The sequence below is a fragment of the Varanus komodoensis genome, unplaced genomic scaffold (assembly GCF_004798865.1).
Source record: "Varanus komodoensis strain SLA01 unplaced genomic scaffold, ASM479886v1 scaffold53, whole genome shotgun sequence".
Taxonomy (NCBI): Eukaryota; Metazoa; Chordata; class Lepidosauria; order Squamata; family Varanidae; genus Varanus; species Varanus komodoensis.
The window spans coordinates 2,189,622-2,214,295 of NW_025336126.1; the positions used below are offsets into that span (position 1 = coordinate 2,189,622).

General features: G+C 48.6%; 1 protein-coding gene across 1 annotated transcript in view; it reads right to left on the reverse strand.

The window, feature by feature from the left end:
• MAMSTR (MEF2 activating motif and SAP domain containing transcriptional regulator) overlaps positions 1-22,542 on the reverse strand; it is a 31,113-nt gene extending 8,571 nt beyond the window's left edge. The window contains exons 1-7 of the mRNA XM_044447700.1: positions 22,368-22,542; positions 21,439-21,557; positions 14,678-14,743; positions 9,387-9,445; positions 6,685-6,760; positions 4,726-4,875; positions 3,569-3,714 (exon numbers count right to left, since the gene is read on the reverse strand). Of these exons, the coding sequence (XP_044303635.1) occupies positions 3,569-3,714; positions 4,726-4,875; positions 6,685-6,760; positions 9,387-9,445; positions 14,678-14,743; positions 21,439-21,493 (552 nt within the window). The 5' untranslated portion in view covers positions 21,494-21,557; positions 22,368-22,542. The remainder of the gene's footprint in view (positions 1-3,568; positions 3,715-4,725; positions 4,876-6,684; positions 6,761-9,386; positions 9,446-14,677; positions 14,744-21,438; positions 21,558-22,367) is intronic.
• Between the last annotated feature and the right edge of the window lie 2,132 nt (positions 22,543-24,674).

Sequence of the window (24,674 nt, forward strand, 5' to 3'; positions counted from 1 at the left end):
CACATTCCAACCATCAAAATCACACTAGGGCACCACGTTTTTCTAACCCTAACCCTACCCTGGTGCACTCCCCTAACCCTAATATAGGGCGAAAGTTCCATTGAAAAGAGGCCAATCTTGAAAAAGCCTTCCTTGAGTAGCTTTTTCTGCATAGCTCATCATTTCCGCCCATTCTAAACACATTCCAACCATCAAAATCATATTGGAACACCTCATTTTTCTAAACCTAACCCAGTGATGGTGAACCTTTTAGAGACTGAGTACCCAAACTGCAACTCAAAACCCACTTATTTATCACCAAGTGCCAACAGTGCAGTAAAACCTGAAAACCGAGTTTTCAGTTTAGAAAAAGCAACTCACTGCCAGTCCAAGCAAATAGATATATATATCCTAGGCAGCTACTGTCCAGCCATGCGACAGCTTGGACGAGTTGCAGCTAATGAGTCGCGGCTCATGACAACATCGCCTGGCGCCGCTACTCCTTTCCGGGCATGCGCATGGCCCCTATGTGCGCTGTTATCCTATGCTCGACTGCTGGGGCGATGCTGGCATGACCTGGCTCTCATGCCGGCAGAGGGGGCTCTGCGTGCCCGCTGTGGCACGCGTGCCATAGGTTCGCCACCACTGGCCTAGAGCTAGGCCAGGTTGCTGCTTTTTGTCTTGCCAAGACCAAAACCAGCCATCTGGTTTTTCCACTGAGAAATTTAAGGCACAACCTCATGCAAGTTTAGACAGAAAAAAGTGTAAAACTCCCAGCATGCCCCCTGTGCCCTTTCCCACCAGGTCACCAGGCTGCTAGGGTCATGCTGGAAGCTGTAGGCCTTTTCTCTCTCTCTAAACTTGCACAGAATTTTGCTCTTAGTCATTCATTAGCCTTCCCTCTAAAAAAGCCTTCCGGGAAGCTTACAACTTCTGCACTATAAAAGGCAGCAATGAAGAGCTGCAAACAACCATCCTTAGAACATATTTCATAGAAGATATCTAAGCACCAGCAACAGAACTGCCAAAGAAGATTTCAGCTCAGTAAAATCAAACCTCATTCAATCTTTTGAAGCAAACACGACACACTTTGTTGGGCAACTAAACACAGTAAAAGACGACTGGCAATTCTTCCCTGGGGAGGGAGTTCTATAGCAAGGCTGCCGCCGCCGCCCCCGTCACTGGAAAAGCCTGCTCTGTCCTTGTGTGCTGGGAGTTGGACTCCGACTTCAAGGCACCAGGCATGGGAAGGCTTTCAAGGGGAAGCGTGTGGCAGAGAGGAGTGGCAGCTGCTGAATGCCACAACCACGGTCGGTGAGATTTGTCCCCCACATTTTGGCCCCAATTCAGGACCATTGGCTGGTGACGGGGTCCATGGGCCCCCCTGGATTACACCACCAGTTCTCTGTGGCCTGAGCCTTTCTCTGACCGAAATGGCGTGGCGCTTCTCCTCCCGCCTGGGCCCTTCCCACCAGGCTGAGCCCTGCCAACATGCCCTTTCTGCCCTGAGGAGTGAGACTGAGGGCTCGACGAGGGGGCTCGACCTCCAAGGCAGAGAGGACAGCTTAGGGGGCTGTGGATCTTTCAGGACTGGGCTGAGATCCAGCAGTAGGGAGAACAGGGAGACGAGAGAACCTAAACGGCCTGCCGCCTGCCTCTTCCAGCATCCGCTGGATGTTCAGCAGGGATCTGCCATGTCTCCCACGCAGCGATCTCAAACAGTGTCATGTAGTGGTTAGAGTAGCACTGCGGAGACCTGGTTCTAGTCCCTACTGTGCCAGGAAGCTCACTAGATAACTTTGGGCCAGTTGCTGATGTGCAGGCTAACATGCATCACAGGGTGGTTGTGAAGCCAAAAGGGAGAGGAGGAGGGAGAAGGGGTGGAGGAGGAAGAGGGTGTGGAGGAGGAGGAGGAGGAGGAGGAATGACTCCTTGGAGGAAAGGCAGGATTGAGACAGAATAGAACAAACATTTAAGAAGGGGGAAGCCACGAGGCAGCGGGCCTGAAAGGCTCTTGTAGGAGAAACTGATGTTGTTAGGGCAGGAACGGACTGAGCCTCGATCAATGTGGGGCACAGTGCTGTGGGGACAGAGCAAGGGGCCACAAGGGAGGGCTGGCCCCTTTCCAGGAAACTTGACAAGTCTGAAGGAAGGAAGAATCTAGGAATTCTGTGCCCTGGAGACATTCTGTTCCCTGGGATGCTTATCTATGGAGGCATATTGCTGAACAGCATTTGATCAGAGACCAACACTATGCCTGTGGGTACGAAGAAAAGCTCGCAGGGAAGAGTCAGCTGCAGGATCAGGGTCCAGAGGGAAGAGACCACCAATAGGCTGCTTAACCCCCAAGGAACAGAGGGGGCTGAGTGCCCAAAAGGCACCCCCAGTCATGTGTCCCAATGACTCATGCAGCAAGCTAGCTCAAATGACTGATGATGATGATGAGTCGATTACTACCATTAACAACAATGAAACGTTGCACAGCAGTACACCAAGGTCTGGCGGGGCTTCCTTTGACCTCCTTGCTGAGGGGACCAGATTTCCTCGAAGGCTTTAGTAACTGCCCGGCTTTGTCTCTCTCGGAGCTGGGGAAGGGCAGGGTGGGAGGTTCTGATTGCCAAGCAAAACAGAAATGGCTTCAGAGGTGCACAGTTCTGCCATTCCATCTTAACTCGGCTCTGGGACTACCAAAGTTTAATGTTGGATTGGTCTCACCCCTAACGGAGAAGCTGGAACACCCCTCATGGGGCTGAATGTGGCAATTGGACTGGAGACGCTCTCCCCAGAATGGTAACGTGGATCTGTTGCTTATCTACTGGGGATTTTGTTGAGTAGGATATTTAAGGGAAGCCTTTTTGCGGCCTGGAAAAAGAGAGAGGAGCCTGTCCTAACATCCTGCCTTGCCCATTCCTAACTCTGGTTGTTATTACTCCGAGGCCCTGCAATGTAACAAATGCCCTGTAGGGGGCAGCAAGACCATACAGTTTAATTTTTTGCACAAGATTTCCAGTGGCCACCCCCAAGATTTACAATCCTCTGTACTTTTAAGTGTGGGCACTTAGCATTTAGCCCATAAATGCAACTTGGACTCAGGCAACACTCAAGTTCTTCTCTTGCAAACGCAGAAGGCATTCTGACAACTCCAATTGTCTGCTGTGTTTCTTGAGAACCAGAGCAAAGGCTGCAGGAATAACAGGCCTGAGTCTGGGGATGGGGACAGGGGCTTCTGTTCCAAATACGCAAGATAGAAAGAAAAGCATGCAGAGGGCTCAATTAGAAGTACGCTCCACTCTTCAGGAGTCATTTCTAGCTCCCAGGTCCATCAACACCCCTGTGGCACACTTAGCCAGGCCTGCAAAATGCTAAAAAAATCCCTTATTTGAGCAATGCTGCCATGGCACTTTCCAAGGAACTCCCTGAAAGGGCACTGGAGAGAGGGAGTTCATCCACGTGCCCACCTCTTCCAGGCTCAGTCTCCCCTCCTTCCCAATCCTGAAGACAGAGTTGCTCTTCCTCCCCACTTACCTGGTACTATTTTCACCAACATGCACACACAGAGATATACAACTACTTGCACCGAGCTGCTTACCTGAAAGGCGGCTGTCCCAGAGGCCGAAGAGTTGCCCTGAGCACTGCCAGGAGACAGCGCAAAGCATGGGGAGGAAGAGGAGGAAGAGGAGGAGCTACTGAGATCTTCCTCAAAGCTGAACGATTCAGGAGCAGCCGGAGTTGCATCTGCAGATGGTGAGGGCGGCGGGGAGGAGAGAGAGAGGTTATTATGGCAGAGTGAGAAAGGGCAGTGCTTACTGCTTCCCATGGCCCTGCTCTTTGTGGTCGGTACTCCAGCGCAGCTCCTCCAGGGTCGTTCTGCTGTCACTGAGCAAAGGCTGCGCTCAAAAGTGCTTTTGTAACTCATCATATTCTCACTATGAAATTAGGCTGAGAGAGTGGGAGAAGGATTTGATGGAGGTTAGCAGAACAAGGACTTTGAACTCTGCTCTGCAAAAGTCCCATCCAACAAGCCGAGCTGACTCCTGACGGCTGCCTCATCGTTCTTACTTGAAAAATACTCTCACTGTCTTTCACAACAAGCTTCTGTTGTCAGTAGTCCTATTTTGCAGATGAAAAAGTAAAGCTGGAAGGCAGGCCCATGGCAGAGGTGCTTTTCATGCATTAATTCATTCTATTTTTACTCTGCCAGATAATGAACATTTTCAAACCCTTTTCTCCCAATCCAATTGTCTAGTCCCTATTTAAGCTTGCTCTGTCCTGCTGTGATACCTCTTGTCAAAGGATAACGCAGCCCACACAATTTCCAAAGGTCCCACTGAACTGGCACCCCAGGAGCTTCTCTTCTCAAGGCTATCAAACCACTGCGATTTTGGGTTCTGTGTTTCTACACAGAACCCAAACTGTGTTTGGGTTCTTGGGTTCTACACAGCCACTAGGTGGCACTGTGGTATAGAGAGATAATGCAATTACACAAATGGAAATAGCATTTTCTTTTCATAAACCACATTTTCCCTGCTCGCAAGTTTCCTGAAAACAGAAGTGAAAATGGAAGGTCATGACATTGTCTAAAGGACTCATAAACAACCAGGAACAGGAAAAGTTAAGTGCACAATAAATGCCCCTAGTAAAATAGCTCTTCATCGCACTGCTTGGCCCCCCATTCGCCCTTTCCATCCTGCAAGGCAGCCTTCCTCCTTCTGAAGTGCTCAAAGCAGCCTCCTAAGCAGTGATTACCTGTCACTGCTTTCTTGATGCCCGGATCCAAGGGGAGGATATTTTTCTTCACCAGCTCAAGTGGCCCAGGGCGGTGTAGGATCTTCTCGCTCAGGTCTTCGGCCAGGCGAGCCTTCTTGTCCTGCAGCTCAGAAGGGTCCCCTGGAGACACTGGAGTGGGGAGGAAGAGGATGGCTGGATGTTTATGGGATACAAAGAACAGCTTTGTGGGATCAGACTGGAGGTCTATCGAGTCACTGCAGGGGTGCTCCACTTCTTCCAGGACCCAAATTCCAGTGGTGGGCAGTGCCAAAAATGAGCAGAGTGGGGTCAAAGGCCAATGGAGACAGGGGCAACAATACCCACAGATTGTAACTTAAAGCTCTTGCTGCCAGGAACTGTGTCCTGGAAGAGGCATTTCAAGTTTTTGATATAAGGGGGAAAGCTGCACAAAATCTGGCAATTCCCAAAGTTTGGCAGGAGGGAAGGGGGCCAATGGGAGAAGGCCAAGTCAGACAGATCTGTGATCCCTCTGTTCCAGCGTCCTGCCTCAAGCAGCTGTCACCCAGATGTTATTGGAGGCTCGCAGATAGGCAAAGGTCCTTAATATAGAAACACAGAAACAGCGCGAGTCAGAAGGGGTCTCCCGGGCCATCTAGTCTGACCCCCGGCAGCAGCCGGCTCTGTTCACAACATATCTGGTAATTAGAAGTATACTGCCTCCAAATATGACAGTTTCATTTTAGGGGACAGAGCTATTGCTCATGAATTTGTGATCCTGTCAAAACCTTGTGGACATCAGCACATCTTTTAGCAAGAGCTCCAAATCCCACGGAAGTGAACAACAGGGAGAGAGGCTGAAGTGCTGATTAATGCCATTCAGCTGCACAGAAGTTTTCAGAAAAGAGCTTGTTTTGCAGAGTACAACTGCAAATTGAGCCAAGGTGAGCTCCCTGGTGCAGGCAGATGGGGAGGGGAGGGGGGAGCGAGATTAGGGACTCCTGGACCAAGCATTTCACCCGTGCTCATCACTGAGCTTGGCTCACTAGACTAGCAGTACATCTATTCCATTCATTTTCACTTTTGGTAGGAGAGGGACAGAGAAAAAGATCAGATTCTGCAGCTTCTTGGGGCATAAGGGTGGGGAAGCACCATCTGCACTTTGCTGGGGTTGTCTGGTGAAATTCATAAAATGTTTGGGGACAGAAGACTTACTGCCACCAAGGGAGTCGAGACTCTTTGTTCACATATCTTACTTTCCCCCACAAGGGATCTTCAGGCCATGGTGCCCTGCAATTTGCTCTGCACCACTGTGGTACACCGTTCTGAGAGCCTTTTGCTAATTGAATGGCTTATAAAAGCCTTAAATAAATAAACAAATTCTCCAGGGATGCGGAGTGGGGGGGAAGACACAGGAGACAGACACAGAGAAATTAAAAGAGCATCCTTCCTCCAAGGCACTTAGAGGCAAAGCTGCCCAGAAGACCACCAGAAATGTTGCTATCCCACAGTGGCAAAACAGTTTTAAATAGAAATATTAAAAAGAGCAACTTTTTTAGTATGAACATTTGTGAGACTAAGCACCTTGCAACAAGTTTTAGAGGTTTTACCAGCTCTCCTGAATACTGAGGGCTTCTCCTTTTTATCACCTCTTCCCTGAGAGTCTGCAAAAAACCTTCCGGGGCATTTGGTGCAGTACTAGATGCAGGGGACCAGTTCAGGACATCTGGGTTTGGGAGGAAGGAAATACAAATTCGAAGGCTACAGTGTAGATTAAAGGGCTAAAGGAAGAGGGTGAGATCTCTTAGTCTGGACTCCAGGGTTGCCTAAATGCTAAATGAAGTTCGGTTAAACAGGGCAACCTGATGATTAGGACTCCCAGATTTTAGATCAGTATGTTAGGCTTTGCCTCATCCTTCAGGCATGTGCTATAGGAAGATGGTGAAGGTGAACAAGACGCAGGCAGAATTTGCTCCTTACCCTCTGGGGGCTGACTCTTAGCAGGGCCAGTCTTGTGGGACCGGGGTGACACTTTCAGCTTTGCGATCTCATTGGCCTGTGAAGAAGCAGAGAAAGAGCATCATTACCGAGATGTCCACAAAGTCACTCCCTCTGGAGTCTCATAATATCATGAGCACGGCCAATGAGCCTATGCACTGATCTTCAGAAAGCTAAAAACCAAAACCATCCCGCATCTGCTTCTTCCCTACCCGTCCAGAGTGCCCCCACCAAAAAAAAAAAAAAAAAAAAAAAGCACACACCCCCCCACTCCACCAGAACAACCAGTCAGGACTCTGGGCAGCTGCAGTCTAGGTGGGCCTTTATCAGGTTTCCACAAGCAAAGGGGAGAGAACTTCACAGCCTGAAATGTGCCACTGGAAATGTTGTTAATGTATTACAGTCAGCAAGAGAGGCCTATTTAAACACTAAATCTATGTTCTGATCAGCCTAGCGGTGACTGAATTCAGGCAACTGATTGTATTTTGGCTTCGTAAGCTGAGCTACAAATGAGATTTCCAATGGCTCTTTGCAAGAGTGAGTGAACAAGCCAGCAAGTCTTCCATTAACAATTGTTTCCCTTGTCATCCAAACTGGAAAACTATAATTAGCCATGCCAGGATATTAAACCATAGTTTGAAGTTGGTTTAATGCGCTGCTTTGCTCTGAGACTGTTACCCAGAGTTTCCCTGTTGGGCAAGACAGGAAAGAGTAGCACAGCGGAGAGCCTAGGAATGCGACTCTGTTGCTTTTTTCTCGGTAGGCTGCTGATCTCATTTGCCAACCCACCTCTTAAGCTTCTCCGTTCTCTCTGATCTTAGCTGCAGTCCTCACGGTCGCTGCAGGAAATGAATTTTCCCAACTACAACACACTGCCCTTTGCCGTAAAGAAAAGTATTTTAGCGAGGACTGATTGCGAATGAAAATCAAGAGCCATTCACTTTACAAGAGACTTGATCCTGGAGAAGATGAAACTGGTTTGCCGATACGGATCAGCCCCATCATCTGCATGCTTGGATGCTCCTTGGGGAAGGCTAAGGCAGTGATCTTCAAAATGCACCACTGCGGGAAACAACAGTGGATGGAAAATGTGCTGGTTTGCTTGCTCCCGTGATGAAGGGAGAACTGCAGGACTCTATGCGAAGGGAAGGAGCGTAGTGGAGGGGCCCTTGGGAGGCTGGCGTGCCCCCACGTCTTTTGGAGGGGGCCCTCGGGGTGGGGGTGCGTGGCCGGCAGCTGCCACTGTGCTGGAGTTCTGAATTTAGTGGGTTAAAAACAGGAGTGTTTTTTGACAGTTCGTGGGAACTCCCTATCTGGAGAGGACTGCCTGGCTGGCACATATGTTTTCTGTGACACTTTCTCTCATGGTTGGCCTCTGCTTGTCACATTTTTAGATCACAAGTCTGGGGGCAGGAACTGCCTTATTAATTCCACATAAACCACTCTGGGGGCTTTTGGCTGGAGAGTGGGATAGGAATATAATTTTTAAATCATTCATAAGAAATAAGAAAATAAGAATTAACTTCTAGAAGCTGTCACTGTTTCACCTCAAATGGTGACACCCTCATCTTGCATGTATTACTGAACAGAAATTCAAGCAAAGGGGCAAAGCTCATTTTTACGGTATAATCATCAGGAGTATAATCTTGGAAATGGGGGTTGCTAGGGGTGTGGCTCTGACTATTATGAAGGGACCCCCCACGTCTAAATTTGCCACTACATGGCTGCTCACAGCTTTCTCACTGTATTAAGCCCAGACAGCCTGCAAGTCTAAAGCGCCTGCTAGCCGTCTAGCAACATGGGGCTTGCTGGTAGAGCACAGACTGAGTTAACTCCCTTGTACTCCCTGTTGCCGGGAGCATCAGCAGCCCAACAGAGAGAGAAAGAGGTGGGGGGCTTTCTCCACCGTAGACTTTGGAGGACCATGCTAGTCGAAGTGTCAGCACAGAAACCATGTTGCCTTCTCCTCCATGAGCTCCCCGCAGCCCATTCAGCACTATGGGATGGAGGGAGGGAGGTGGGGCCGGAGAATTTTATATGCATTTCTAGTGAGCCAAGAGTCAGAGAAGGCAGCTGGTGGAGAAGATGAAGCTCAGCCGAGAACCGTCTCCTGACAGCCAGCCGCTTGAACCCTTGTGCGCAACCTGTCTGACACAAAATGAGGACACTCCCCAAAAACTGAAGAGTGGAAAAATAAGTTGGCAGAATATGCAGTGATGGCAAAATTAACTAATCATGTAAATAGAAGACAGATGGAAGAATTTAATGACAAATGGAAATTATATTATACTCAGTACAACTAATAAGATATAAAAGGAAGCTCTTGAAAAAGTAGTTGATGATTTGTAATGGATTTGAGGCAATTGGAAAATTTGTCCGTATATAGAATAGTAACTCCCTTTTTTCCCTATTTCCATAGAGTACTGAATGATAGAATGATAGGTATTTTTGGTCTCTTTGAAATTTGTGGGCTTGAATGTATTGGCTAAACTTGTTTAAAATACCTTGGCAACTGTATCCTATTTCACTTTATTTTACTTTTATATATACACACACACACCTTTCTTCTTTCTGTATTCTATTTATATTAAGAACATAATACTAAAAAAAAGAAAATGAGGACAAGTCCAGCTCCCACTGTTTCTTACGTGAGATGGGAATCCCCAGGACTGATTTCTACTCACCCGCTTCTGGTCCTCTGTCCCGCTGGGCTGTGAGAAAGTTGCAAGGGGTTTGTTAAGCCCTGGAGGATCAGTAAAGACAGGTTAGCATGAGCACTGAGGAAATTTCCCATCTTCTGCTGATATGTCCTTTTCCTCTTTGGGGACATCTTAAAGATAACCCAGGACTTTCAGAGAAGGAACCAACTGGCATTTACAGAAAGAGGTGGCTTTTTGCCAAATCAAACAGAATTCTATTTCTCTGCAGGGATGGGGAAATTTTGGGCTAGCGTTTCGGCTAAGTCCTGCGTCAACCAGTGCCTTTCACATGTCCATGATTCTCTCTGTCCCCTGTGCCGTGAAACGAGAGGGTTCTTATCCAAGACTCTCCACACTGGGCATGTCCACGATGTCACTGCATGGGTGCCCATTGCTGAGTATCTGGCACAGATCTGCCACTTTGGAGTGCTCCGTTCAGCCCTTTTCTCCTTCAAATCTGACTCTCTACTCCGCATGATGATGGAAGAAGGGTTTAAAAAATACGTGACAAAAATCTCTGGAACAGGAGGTGGGTGAGTTGAGTAGAAATTGCTGGTGGGGAAGATATTTCAGTGACCTACAGAGATCCTTATTCCATCTGGATAAACACATAAGAAGAGCCCTGCTGCTGAATCAGACCAAAGCTCTTCCTAGATCTGCATCCTGGTGCCCACAGCAGCTCCCCAGATGTTTCCAGAAAATGGGCAAGCAGGGCATGAAGGCAAAAGCCCTCCACCTCTGTTGTCCCCAACTGCAGCAAATGGTATTCAGATACACTGCCTTTGACCATGGAGGTTCCATTTAGCCACCATCACTACTTGCCACTGCCACACCAAGCCTGCATTTGTTGTTGTTAGTCACGAAGTTGTGTCCGACCCATCGCGACCCCATGGATAACATTCCTCCAGGCCTTCCTGTCCTTCACCATCCCCCGGGATCCACTCAAGCTCTCACCAACTGCTTCAGTGACTCCATCTAGCCACCTCATCCTCTGCCGCCCCCTTCTTCTTTTGCCATCTATTGTTCACAGCATCAGGCTCTTCTCCAGGGAGTCCTTCCTTCTCATTAGGTGGCCAAGGTATTTGAGTTTCATCTTCAGGATCTGGCCTTCTAAAGAGCAGTCAGGGTTGATCTCCTCTAGGACTGACCGGTTTGATCACCTTGCGGTCCAAGGGACTCACAGTCTCCTCCAGCACCACAATTCAAAGGCCTCAGTCCTTTTGCACTCAGCCTTCCTTATGGTCCAGCTTTCATAGCCATACATTGCAACTGAGAAAACCATAGCCTTGACTATACGCACTTTTGTTGGCAGGGTGATGTCTCTGCTTTTTAGTATGCTATCTAGATTTGCCATAGCTTTCCTCCCCAGGAGCAAGCGTCTTTTAATTTCTTGGCTGCAGTCCCCGTCTGCGGTGATCTTGAAGCCCAGAAAATAAAATCTGTCACTACCTCCATTTCTTCCCCATCTATTTGCCAGGAAGTGAGAGGACCGGATGCCATGATCTTAGTTTTCTTAATGTTGAGTTTCAAGCCAACTTTTGCGCTCTCCTCCTTCACCCGCATCAAGAGGCTCTTTAGTTCCTCTTCACTTTCTGCCATGAGAGTGGTATCATCTGCATATCTGAGGTTGTTGATATTTCTCCCAGCAATCTTAATTCCAACTAGTGATTCATCCAGCCCCGCCTTTCTCATGATGTGCTCTGCATATAAGTTAAATAGGCAGGGCAACAGTATACAGCCTTGCCGAACTCCTTTCTCAATTTTGAACCAGTCAGGGGTCCGTGTCCAGTTCCCACTGTTGCTTCTTGACCCACATATAGGTTTCTCAAGAGACAAATAAGATGGTCTGGTACTCCCATCTCTTTAAGAACATGCCACAATTTGTTGTGATCCACACAATCAAAGGCTTTAGCATAGTCAATGAAGCAGATGTTTTTCTGGAACTCCCTAGCTTTCGCCATGTTCCAGCGTATGTTGGCAATTTGATCTCTAGTTCCTCTCCCTCTTCGAAATCCTGCCTGTACTTCTGATAGTTCTCGGTCCACATTCTGCTGGAGCCTAGCTTGTAGGATTTTGAGCATAACTTTACTAGCATGTGAAATGAGTGCAATGGTGCGGTAGTTTGAACATTCTTTGGCATTGCTCTTCTTTGGGATCGGAATGTAAACTGACCTTTTCCAATCCTGTGGCCACTGTTGAGTTTTCCAAATTTTCTGGCATATTGAGTGTAGCACTTTTACTGCATCGTCTTTTAGGATTTTGAATAGCTCAGCTGGAATACTGTCGCCTCCACTAGCTTTGTTGTTGCTCAGACTTCCTAAGGCCCATTTGACGTCACATTCCAGGATGTCTGGCTCGAGGTCAGTGACCACCCCATCGTGGTTATCAGGGATGTTAAGCTCTTTCTTGTATAGTTCTTCTGTGTAATCTTGCCACCTCTTCTTAATCTCTTCTGCCTCTGTTAGGTCCCTGCCATTTTGGTCCTTTATCATGCCCATCTTTGCATGAAATGTTCCCTTCATATCTCCAATTTTCTTGAAGAGATCTCTGGTCCTCCCTATTCTATTGTTTTCTTCTATTTCTTTGCACTGTTCATTTAAGAAGGCATTCTTATCTCTTCTAGCTATTCTCTGGAATTCTGCATTCAATTGTTTGCATCTTTCTCTTTCTCCCTTGCCTTTCGCTTCCCTTCTTTTCTCAGCTATTTGTAAAGCTTCCTCAGACAGCCATTTTGCTTTCTTGCATTTCTTTTTCTTTGGGATGGTTTTAGTTGCTGCCTCTTGTACAATGTTGCGAACCTCTGTTCATAGTACTTCAGGCTAACAGATCTAATTCCTTAAATCTATTTGTCACCTCTACTGTATATTCATCAGGGATATGATTTAGGTCATACCTGAGTGGCCTAGTGCTTTTCCCTACTTTCTTCAATTTAAGCCTAAATTTTGCAACAAGAAGCTCATGATCTGAGCCACAGTCAGCTCCTGGTCTATTTTTTACTGACTGTATAGAGCTTCTCCATCTTTGGCTGCAGAGAACATAGTCAATCTGATTTCTGTGTTGACCGTCTGGTGATGTCCATGTGTAGAGTCATCTCTGGAGTTGTTGGAAAAGAGTGTTTGCTATGACCATCATATTCTCTTGACAAAATTCTACCAGCCTGTGCCCTGCTTCATTTTGTTCTCCAAGGCCAAACTTGCCTGTTATTCTGGTTATCTTTTGGCTTCCTACTTTAGCATTCCAATCCCCCATGATGGTAAGGATATCATTTTTTGGAGTTAATTCTAGAAGGTGTTGTAGGCCTTCATAGAACTGGTCAACTTCAGTCTCTTCAGCACCAGTGGTTGGGGCATAGACTTGGACTATTGTGATGTTGAATGGTTTTCCTTGGATTCGAACTGTGATCATTCTGTCATTTTGGAGATTGTATCCCAGTACTGCTTTTCCTACTCTTTTATTGACTATGAAGGCTACTCCAGTTCTTCTGTGGGTTTCTTGCCCACAGTAGTATACCTGATGGTCATCTGAATTAAATCCACCCATTCCTGTCCATTTTAGTTCACTGATTCCTAAGATGTCGATGTTCAGTCTTGTCATCTCTTTTTTGACCACAACCAGCTTGCCTTGATTCATGGATCTTACATTCCAGGTTCCTATGGAATATAGATTTTTACAGCATCGGACTCCTTTCACCACCAGATACATCAGCAACTGAGTGTCCTTTCGGCTTTGACCCAGTTGCTTCACTCTTTCTGGTGCTACTAGTACTAGCCCTCTGCTCTTCCCCAGTAGCATATTGGACACTTTCTGACCTGAGGGGCTCATCTTCCGGCGTCATATCTTTTTGCCTTTTGGTACTGTCCATGGGGTTTTCATGGCAAAGATACTGGAGTGGGTTGCCATTTCCTTCTCCAGTGGATCACGTTTTGTCAGAGCTCTCTGCTATGAGCTGTCCGTCTTGGGTGACCCTGCACGGCATAGCTCATAGCTTCATTGAGCTACGCAAGCCCCTTCGCCATGATAAGGCAGTGATCCATGAAGGAGCCAAGCCTGCAGAGGATGGTCTAATCCCCTTTTTGAAGTCACTGTGAGCCAGTGACCATCACCACATTCTCCATCTGCCATTTCTCATGAGCTGATGATGCACCGCTTGAAGAAAACCTGGTCTTGCCTCTGTCCTGGTGACCCCGGAGCTCCAGTATTAGGGGAGCTGCAGCTGAAATCTCGGGAGTCTGTACCTGCTTAAGCCCTTGCCCCTCCAGTCCTGCAGGGCCCAGTCTCCAGCCCTGCTGTCTGGCATTCTTCAGCTGCCCTGAACTTGCATTGACAGAAGCAGGAAGAGGGGTGCACGATGCAGAAACTTGGCATGGAGATGCCCCTGGTATTCCCTCTGGCACCCCTGCTTCAAGCAATGCATGAGCAAAGGCTTCTGCCCAGGACCCTGGAGAGCCAGCACTGGCCCAGGAAACCCTGAGTAGGAACCACCAGGAGACCGGGGCAACTCTTCATGCTTGTAGACATGGCACATCAAAGCAACCTTTGCATTTGAACATGTACGAAGTAATCCCTTCTTCCCGACTCAGTGTCCTCCAGATGTGTTGGGAGTTGCGACCCAAGACATCTGGGAGTCATAGTCCACACATGCCTTGAGGAAGCCAGGTTTGCCTAGTTATTCCCCTCATCACGGTGTGATTGAAGTTTTGCATTTCACACAAATGTACTTGCAACCCCAGGCAGGACAGGCTTCAAGGGTCGGCATGGGCAGGCACCCGACAAGGGCCCACTACCAAGAGTGCCCTGCAACTGTTCTTCGTCACCCTGGCAGCCTGCTTGTTGACCTGCCTCTCGCTCTGGCCCAGGCAGTGGCGGCAGCAGCAGGGGAGCAGTTGACGCCCCAGGCTACTTGGTCACTGGCAAGCAAGCAGTCGCAAGGATGGGGAAGAGCAGGAGTAACCAGAGGGGGGAGCACTGGAGGGGGGAAGGCAGGCTTCCTGAGGGAGGGGCAGCGAGAGAGTCTCCAAACCGAGGAGCCGGTACGACACCCAGGCAGGGTTGCCACCGTTCTCCTTTCAAATCCCTGTCCACTTGCCACAGCCCGGCAATGGGATCAAATTCATTAGCTGTCTCTTCATGTGTCACTTTCTCTTCCTGACAAGGAAAAACTGTCACTGTAGATCTGGAGACCCTTTGCTATTGTCCATTGGCCATGAGGCTGGATGCTTTTCTCTGGGGTCCACCCCTCTTTGCCATGTGCTTCCCTGGACTTTTTGGAGACTCACCTGGGATCAGGTGGCGTTCGGAGAGCTGCTCTTGGGACCGCCGGTGTTGCATTCGCAGCTGCAGCACTGTGGAAAAGTTAATGAATAACAGGGAGTGCTTATTGGCATTGGCTGATTGCCATGAGAAAAAAAGGGAGGTGAACAACCAGGATAATAGAAGCAACTTACTAAAATAGATAGGGTAAAAGGGTTGATGTATAAACTGTTGACACAGCTTGTAATTACTTGGGTTTGGAAATACAAATTTGTCATGCTCATTAAAGGTAAATGCTAAATGGTTAATAAAAGGAAACTGATAATTAAGTTACTGAAACCATTGAAATCAGTCCTATCTGCAGTATATGGACTGATTCTGAACAAAATGGTCTAGATATGGAGCCTGGAGAAATAGCAGCTGCTTTCATAAGGGGTTCTTACGATGCTGCTGCTCTGCTCTTCACATTTGTGGCAGAGTTCAGAAAATTCCCGCTACCCATGACGTGGTCATGTCTCCTTACAGCTTCTGCTGTCCTTTTCCTTAATGCACAGAAGCTATTAACAACACAGAGCTGGAACAGCTGTATAAGCCCACCTCTGGAAGCATTCAGCGCAAAGAAAGTGAGAAAAACTGTCCTACAGAGAGCAAGCTATTCCGAGCGTCCCCGCCACATCCAGTCTTGCAGCGCTGCAAAACAAGAGAACACGACTTCTCCGAAACGATTCCCTGCCATTGTGGAACTGCTGTCCAACCAAATGACCTAGGAGCACAGATTCAACATCTGTCTGGAATGACAAATGCGCTGAGCTTTCACCAGCAACAATGTGATCTCAGCTAATGAAAAAGAGAGCTGGAGAAGAAAGTTGCACCAAATTTTATGGGACATGTTCTCTGGCTAATTAAATGAATTCAACCGTGAGCAGGGCCCCAAGGGTGAAGAAACTAGGAGTAACATCTGCTTTGGCCAACCAAAGTACTCATATGACTATATGGGGCACATGACAATGAACTGCCAAAGGAGAACAGGCGCTGACTCTTTATTCTTTTCGGTGTCAGGCAAAACCCTTTTTATTCTCCCACTATTTTAATGTTTAGTTGGTTTTAACTGGGGGTTTTTATCTTGACTTGCTGGATGCTGTGTTTGTTTTGTTCGTTTGTTTTGCTTCTTATTGTAAGCCATCCTGAGATGTAAGTGGCAGAGGGGATATAAAAGTTTTAAATAAATAAATACATACATACATACATAAAATAAAACAAACTTTACATTTCAGCAACGAATTCAGCAAAAAATCTATGGCATGGAGTACAAATTGGAAACAGTAGATAAACCAAAATTACCTGATGCATAAAGAGCTGTGGAAGAACATAAGCACAGAATTTTTGTGGTGGTGTCCATACACCAAATGCAGAAAGAGGCCAGTGCCTGGGCACAGTAGCTATGAGACAGGCTAGCTATGATAATCAGTATAAATGAGCTACCGTTGTGCTCCACTGGCAAGACAACAGGTGGACTTCCCATCTTACAGACTGGATTCCCAGGGATCAAGTGCATCCCTTTGGCAGACCTAAATTACGCTGAGCTGATCCAATGACGAAACCCTTCAGACCCCAAAGGAAAACTACACACTTGAGACAGAATGCAATGATGCCCTCTTGGCTAGCATTCGTGTAGGGAAGGACACAGAACGGTTGGATATAGCTAACACAGATGCCTCCCATTTTGGCAGCAACCAAAGCAAAGTGTGAAACCTCCTTGGTTAACTCTGCATCTTTGCCTCTCATTTAAGAATAGAATTTTGCTCATCCTTGGAAAACTCAAAGTTTCCACTGCTTAGCCTTTCCATCTAATCTAATGCCCAGAGAGCAAAGGCAAGCAAAAAGCAAGCAATAAGGCTAATCATCCATCATACCAGATCCACAAACACACATACAACATTCTATACACGCCTTCTAATAACAGCTTTCTAAAACAAGCAATTGTGGCAGTTGTTTGGAATCTTAATGCTGGATGTGGTAGTTATAATTACAAGAAACTGAGTTGCAGGGCACCCTTACCCACATTTATGACATCTGCACCACCCACTGGTTTGAGTCTCTCCTACCTGCTCTCTCACAGAGGAATCCTGGGAACTGTAGTTTCATAAGGATGCTGAACATTCTCAGTAAAAGGGTCCAGACATCACAAGGAAATAGAGCTGGGACTCTTCTTGCTGTCTTCCAGAATAACATCTCCTGCTTCAGGCTTACATTAATCCAACTTCTAATCCTTTCTCCATGCTTGTCATTCTTGGAGGAAACTGAAACGTCCCTAGCAGAATTCCCAAAACATTTACAAAATGACAGTTCCCATAATTCCCTTTGAAGGTGGGGAGCAGCTATGACAGTTGTGCTAATGTAGCTAGAGCTAAGCCACAGCTTTCCTCTGGTTCCTTCAATCTGATTATTGAATCTGGAAAGAATCTGGATCTTCAGTTCCACCAGACCTAGAATGGAGAGCTAATTGGCCTGATTTGTCCAGGTCCTCTTTTGCTTACCATGTTGCAAGCACAGCAGCACCGCTGGAAAGTTGGCCGAGTTAGCATGGGGGCCACAACTCAGCCTCACTGGACACTGAAACCGGTTTCGCTATCCAGCTTTCAGATCAAAAGCAATGCAAGGGCTCTTTATCTCTGCAGAGCAACCCAAATACATGCTTCACTGGAACAATGCTGGGAAGCAGAACCTTGTCCAAGGAAGAGTGCCAAATGGGGACAATTGTGTGGGTGACCCCCCCCCATCAAACAGCAGGCACATCATACCTCTGGAGGGTGGGACTGCTCCAAGCATTTCTATTCCTGTGCCCCCGTCTCTCCTGTCTGCCTGGGCATTTGTCCCGTTGTCAGCAGCAGCTGGGGTGACGCCACCAGCTATTTATTTAAAAGGCTGGAAATACAAGATGCCCCCAAACTCCCGGGCCAGAGACTGCAAGAACTGCTCAAGGGAGAACCCGCTGGATTTGCCACCCCCTGAGATGTCACAGAGGGGCAAAAGTCATATTTTCCCTCTCTGGGGAATTGCTGCTGTCAATCCCCGCTTTCTGATTGCAAGTACTTTTTTGCAATTAGTGCGATGTACTTGGGAGACACTTTTCATTGTGGGTTGCAGGGATCGAATAGCAAGCCACACAACCAGGGTGACAAAAATCCTTGCTATTTATCATGCTTTTGCCCCTCCACCAATGCCCAAGCAAAACTATGGAGCAATTACAACTGATTTGCCACTGCTTTACAAATTATTTCCTGCTCCCAGGAAATGGTACAACTCCTTCCCTCATTTTAAAAAGTGTAATATCTTTGGGGCAATTTTCTGCAAGTGCTTTCTTACAGCTGTTTGATACCAGCAATCTTTCCTGGTCAATTTTCTTGTCCATCCAAGGTAGAAATGGGCTAGGCAAGGCAATTGACAAGATGAGAGTGCATATAGGCTAATGGGATCACAGTCGCCCACATATAATTCATAAGTGGCCAATTGAAACACACCTTAAAGGAAAGTGTCACAAACAATGCACCAAAAGGGGGAAAGAACAATGTCTCCTCTTAGCAAGGCAATCCTCTCCAATTTACCGTATTTTTCGCTCTATAAGACGCACTTTTTCCCCCCTCAAAAGTAAGGGGAAATGTCTGTGCGTCTTATAGAGCGAATGTGTGTGTGCCTGACGCCCGGGATGCTGCCGGCTGCCTGCACCACGTGGCACCACCTGGCCGGCACGCATTTGGCACGCCCTGCTCCACCCGCCCCCCTCCAGCGCAGGTGAGAGCTGCGCCGCTCAGGGGGAGGCGTGCGGAGGAGGAGGAGCCGTGGCCTTTAACCCGTCGGCTGCACGGAGAGACGGACTGCTCATCGCCACCGCCCGGGAAGACCTGCCGCGGAGGAGGAAGAGCTGCGGGCTTTAACCCGCTGGCCACACAGAGAGACAGAGTGCTCACCCCCACCGCCCGGGAAGATCTGCCGCTGCCACGCCGCCCGGAAGACCACCACCGGCACGCTGCCGGCCCGGCTGCACCACGTGGCACCACCTGGCCGGCATGTGCTCGGCGCGCCCTGCTCTGCCCTCCCCTCTGGCGCAGGTGAGAGCTGTTAATCACAGGTAGGTGTGTGTTTTCAAATGGCAACCCGTCTTTTAATGAAGCCCATGGGGAAGTGATGGGGAATGTGCATGTGATTATCAGGAAGCTTTCCATGGATCCCTCCTCTAAAAACTAGGTGCGTCTTATGGTCCGGTGCGTCTTATAGAGCGAAAAATACGGTAAGTGTTGAATTGACAATTCAAAGTGCCTTCAAGCCCTTTGCCATTTCCCCAAGTCTGCTTTGCCCCTTTTGTGGTTCCTTTTTAGAGCTGTTACTGCAGGTACATAGATGTGACCACCATTTACTTCCCAGCCAATACTTTTGGGTGTATTTCCATGGAGTTTTCAGAACTGCAGTAACGGGACTCTAGCAACTGTGCACAAGTTAGTTTATATGTAGTCTCTGTCAATTTCCTTCTCTGTTGCCTATTCTCTTGCCCTAAAAAAACCTGAATGCAGGAAAATTGGCAATTTTCAGGGCCAACTCGCCCCCCCGCCCCATTTCCAGTTGTGCTTTCGTGAGCTCCCCCCCTCAAAAAAGCAGCAAGTAAAAATGGGATAGCAATCAACGTGGGAGCGGAGGAAGGCTGAGGTCTGCCACGAAGCACACTGGGATACAAGCTGGAGCCAGCTGGAGGGCTGAGGGGGAAGGAGGGGAAAAATAAACCACAGTAGGTCTAACGGTCTGTCTGGCATGCTGTAGGTTGTTCAGTGAACAACCAACCCACTGTGGCTTATTGCTTGGTGACGTGGCATGTGCAGACCCACCCTCTGTTTCTTGTGCCGTGACTGGCCAAGCACACAGGAAAATGGCAAACCACTCTGCAGAACCATTGCAGAAGACATACAGAGAAATCTTAAATTCATTCTATAAATAACTAAAGGAAGGAAGCCTCACAATTGGAAGGCAATCCTGAAATTTAGAGAATCACAAGAAACCCTTAAGAAACAGGGTAGTTTTCTCCCAATTATTCCAGGGTTGCCTGAGTTATCCCTGTTTACAAAAAAAGGCACATTTTGGGCCATTCAACAGGACTGAACTTTGCAGATGCTCAGAGGTGCATTTATTTTTGAAAATAACAACAGCAGGTCTCTACCATCATCCCTACCCCAGTTAAAGCACAAATGTATGTTGAAAAGGATTGTTCATACTTATCTGGACTGATCTTATCTCCTCACCACAATAAATTCAAGAACAACCACTTGCCCTGACTGTCTTATTTCTTTGTACGCAAATATAGGATTAAACAGGTACTTATCTGCATCATCAAAATAATAAAAATCAGGGCTGGCCTCCTTTTCAGCAGGCTGCAGAGGGGAGCTGTTTCTTTCCCGGCAATTTCCACTTTGTGTGTCATTAAAAATAATAAGCAGAGTGTGTGCCTGTGTGATGTCACGTTCACTTTTTGATTGAGGTATTAAAGTGCTTAAGTCTATCACTGTGCCTGCCAGCTGTGCAAGGAGTGGGGATGTATCAATAATATATCAGAATTAATTTTCTATACAATTTTACTCTGCATTAAGTTTGGTAGGACATCTACATTATGACTTGGGCCTTTAAAATCCCTGCTGTTGCAATCCTGAAGGCTTTAATTAATTCTTTAATTAAAAAGATATGTCTGGAGGGATGTCTACTTTCTATCCTCTAGAGCCTGCCCTTAAACCAGTCACATGTCTAGTGGGAGGTGAAAAAGCCACTCTGTACATGCCAAGAGATACTCCTGTCTTCCTGTGCTGGTATTGAAATCGTGGCCCAAATGTTGGAGAACAGGGTCTATGTTCCTATTTCACATAGCACAGAAAAAGTCTGTGTACAGTAACATCTGAGGTGCAGTAAAGTTTTCCCCTGCAGGGCAACATTGGCCTGCTAGGACAAAACAGGTGCCAGGGCTAAGGAGTCAACATTACATGATACCAAGAAGGAGACTAGGCAGGTCTAACCCTTAAGGAACAATCCAGTAGAAGAGACTCCTGTGAAGGTCAGGGAACCTGAGCCCCCCACCCCCTCAATACACACCTTTACCACTCTGTTTAGCCTGCTGCAAAGCTAGGAGACACCAGGAAAATAATTCAAAGGAAGGGAATATACGTCCTTTCCCCCCAGTTTTCTCCATTTGCTTCACTTTATGTAGCTATATTTAGTTCACTTTATCTCTTGCACTAAAATTCTCAGGAATATTTGAGGTATAATAATCTATAAAAGCACTTCAAAAGTTGCAGCATAAAGCATAAAAGCAGCAATCCACAAGTAAAACATAAAATAGATGGATCTGGCTTGCATACACAAATGAACTGGCATATTCTCGCTGGCTTGATATAGATTAAAAGAAAACAAGACAATATAATGCAGTTTGGTAATTTGGAGTTGTTCTCCTACACAGCTGAAGGCCCTTGCAGTGGCGAGAGGGAATTAATAGTAGTAGTAGTACCCCATCTATTTGTAGCGATTGGGATTCAAAACTGCTCACGACATTAAAATAAGTGCAATTAAAAATACTGTATGAGGACAATTAAAAGGATTAGTTGGAAGTGACAGCGGGCAGATTGGGATTCTGGTTACACCAGCCACCATTCCTATGTCCCAAATGCCAACAGCCAACCCACAAAAAACCGAGCCCCTGCAGAAAGCCGGAGAGGTTCCCGCGCGCAAAAGAAGCCGCGCTCCGCGCCTCGCTTACCAGAGCGGAACTTGCTTCGGATCAGCATGGAGCGCTCGGAGGCCAGGAGCGTCATCTTGGCGGTCCCTGCGGCGACAAGCCCTGATCTGCGGTCGGCCCCGAGGATCTGCAGCCGGGTGCTGGAAGCAAGGGTGGAATGCGCTTAAGTGGAGGAGGGAGACGGAGGCCAGGCTCCGATGCGGCCCCTTCTCGGAGGATCCAGCAGGCAGTTCGCTCCAGCAGCCCTTCCTTTCACGTGCCTGGCTGCCCCGCTCCGCTCGGAGCGGCCTCGGCCTGCGCGTTGGGTGACCCCGGGCCAGTTCTTTGCTCTGGCGCCCACCTGCTACTGTTGGCTGCCCTGGGAAATGTGGCCTGGGGGGAGACAAAGGATTGACCCATCAGCCACCTACCTCAACAGGGGAAAAAGTCGTGCGTTCCGAGGAAGAAGAGCACGATGGAAAAGGCGATAAGACATAGAGATCTACCTCACCGGGTTGTTGTGAGGGGTAAAAGTGGGGGGAGGAGCATGGAGGTCACCCTGAGTTACTTGCAGGAGGGGGCGGGGCAAAACAACAATTTACCCGCAACTGCGGGAAATGCTGCCGCGTTCGCTGGCTTCCCAATCGACGGAAGGGGAATGCTTCACCTGTGGAATTTCTGCACTGTTGCAAGGCACAGAAGTCCCTTGGAAGGGCTGCAGGGTCGGCCCCGCTCTTTCTTCGCATCGCTTGCCTGCACACACCCACTAAGCTACCTTTCCAGGGGCCACACCGCCCATCTGTGGGTGCCAGGCTGCACCGCGTCCTCCTCTGGGAGTACCCAAGAATCCAGCCAGTGCGCCCCTAAGACCTCAGGCCCGCTCAGGGAACCCAGGTGTCCGGGTGGGTGCCCCCCCGCGTTCTCGCCAAGCTGTCCCCGCGGCACGGACCCAGGCGTCCGGGCTGGCTCACCGGAATGGACGAGAGGGCGCCGTTCTCCTCTTGCTGCCGCCGCCGCCGCCGCCGCCGCTGCCGCTCGGATTGGGATTGGGGGACGCTAGAACCGTCCGCCCCCGACGGCGTCTCTGGGATGGTCTGCCAGCGGCCGCACCGGGGGAGGAGGGTGGGCGGCAGCGTCCTTTCCTCGCTGCCCAGGTGAGAACAGCAGCGGCGGGACGGCCAAGCGCGGGGAGGCGGCTGGGCCGAGGGCTCTGCCCCCCGCCTGGGGGTCCGACGCCACCGCGCCCCCCTCCGCGGCCCCGGGCAGCTGGGCTGTCCCTGCGCCTCCCGGGCCATGCCCCTCCCCGCGAGTGCCAGCTGCCGCGACACCCGACACCCGGAACGCGCTGCTGGCTCGGCAGGACAGTCCCCGCCGGCCCCCAATCCTCCTCGGCCGCGCCAAAGACGCCGTTGCCCCGCCTCCGTGGGCAGCCCTGGCTGGCTCCCCGGCGGACCTGCCCGCCTGAAGGGGGCTCTGCCTGGATACCCTCCAGCCCCGCTTGGCCACCCGTGAAAGTGGATCGCACGGCTTTCCCAGGGGACCGGGCTCTCCTGGCTGCAAGACCCCTTCTTATTCTGACCAGCCCCTCCTTCGCTCAAAGCCCAGAAGGCCGGCTTCCATCCTCCTTCCCGCAAGGAACCTGGGAGTCCTGCTCCCACGCCCTTCCCAACCTTGGCCCGCAGTGTCCCTGGGGTCGCCTGCTGGATCCCATCTTCTCGCAGCATTGCTTTCCTGAACCGGGACATGGCAGGGTCCAGCAGATGAGAAGGTGGCAGCCAAGGCTTTTGGCTGTTTTTTATTAAAATTCTATTCTGTCCTCTCTTAAGGGACTCAGGAAGGAGTCATGGCTCCAGTTTCCCCAGAACACGCTTCCAGACCCACCCAAAGAGAGCCAGGTGTCCCTTTCTCCACCATTTCTACCCCACAATCCTTTCCAAGAACCAAGGAGTTCTGACTTTCTTTGAAGGCCTTTTCTAAGCTGCTTGGAGCAAGGTTAGGTGTTGCCCACAATACATGCAAGGCCTGCTTTGTGAGATCCACAATTCTTTTGAGCAGGAATGTACAGGTAACCAAGGGGCTAATATGTTATTACAGCAAAACTCATTTAATATTTAATTGCATTATTTGTTACTGGAATTGAGGTGCTTCCAAATGGAGGACTCTCATTTGTACTGTTTGAAAAGCATTCTGCAATTCTGGTTTTTTCCTCTCCTTAAGCAGATCTAGTTAGTGTGGTAAGAAAAGAGATGAAAGAAGCGGTGGGAAAACACAAGTATGATGACATCTGGGTCCTGTGTAAAATTCCATGGATGAGGTTGGCTGATTGCACAATCAAAACCTTGCCAGGAGCAAGCCAAGAAATTTTCTGAATGTGTTAGTTAGTGCTCAAGGAACTGATTTTAGAAAGCCACTGGTTTTCTTTGGTCAACTTTCAGGCTGAAAGGGTTTGGAATGTATTACACGATGTAAACTGGACAACATGTTCCTCGTTATTGGATCATTCAACATAGAACCAAAAAGCAAATGTTACTGGTGTGTGATACACTTAACCGTTTACTGTTTGCATATTGCAAAATACAAACTACATAAAGGCGTTGGGCATTTGCCTCCCTGATCTGAAAAGCAGTCCTTGGAGAAATGTGCACGGTTTGTGAGTCTGGACTTGGTGCTGGGGTCAGGTGGGACTGGAGCGGAAAGTGGAGGGGGCACAGGGCCCACCCAAGGGATTTTGTGGCCCAGAGCAGGAAATGACCTCCACATGCAGAGTGCATATTATGCAAGGCCACTGAGGCAAAATGACCCGCCATCCTTTCCCTGCTCCCTGGCAGTAGAAATAAACCATTTATAAATAAAAAAAGGAGCATTTGCCACCTTTTCATGACCCCCTTCCCAAAGGCACTGTCCAGTTGGAATGGAAGGCTCTGAAACTTCTCTTTTCCTCTCCCCATCTGGTTACCAACGGAGGAACAGAGCGTTCTTGCCAGAGGTATGGAGCGATCACTTTCAGAGGGCCTTCCGTTACTCCCTCTATTTTTGCTCCTCACTCCCAGTTTTTCCTCTTTGCGTCACCTGCTTTTCCTCTAGGCTCCCCGCTGAACAAACTTAGGGTGGCAGCCACATGAAATTACACGATCGGCCACTTGTGGCTGTTGGTCCACACATGGCCAAACCCTGCTTTAGTTACTTGGATGGTGCTAAGAGGATGAATTGCTGGCACCCCCCCCCGCCCCATCCCATTGCAGTGAAGGGGCTAGAAGAGGCCTCCTTGCAAAAGGATG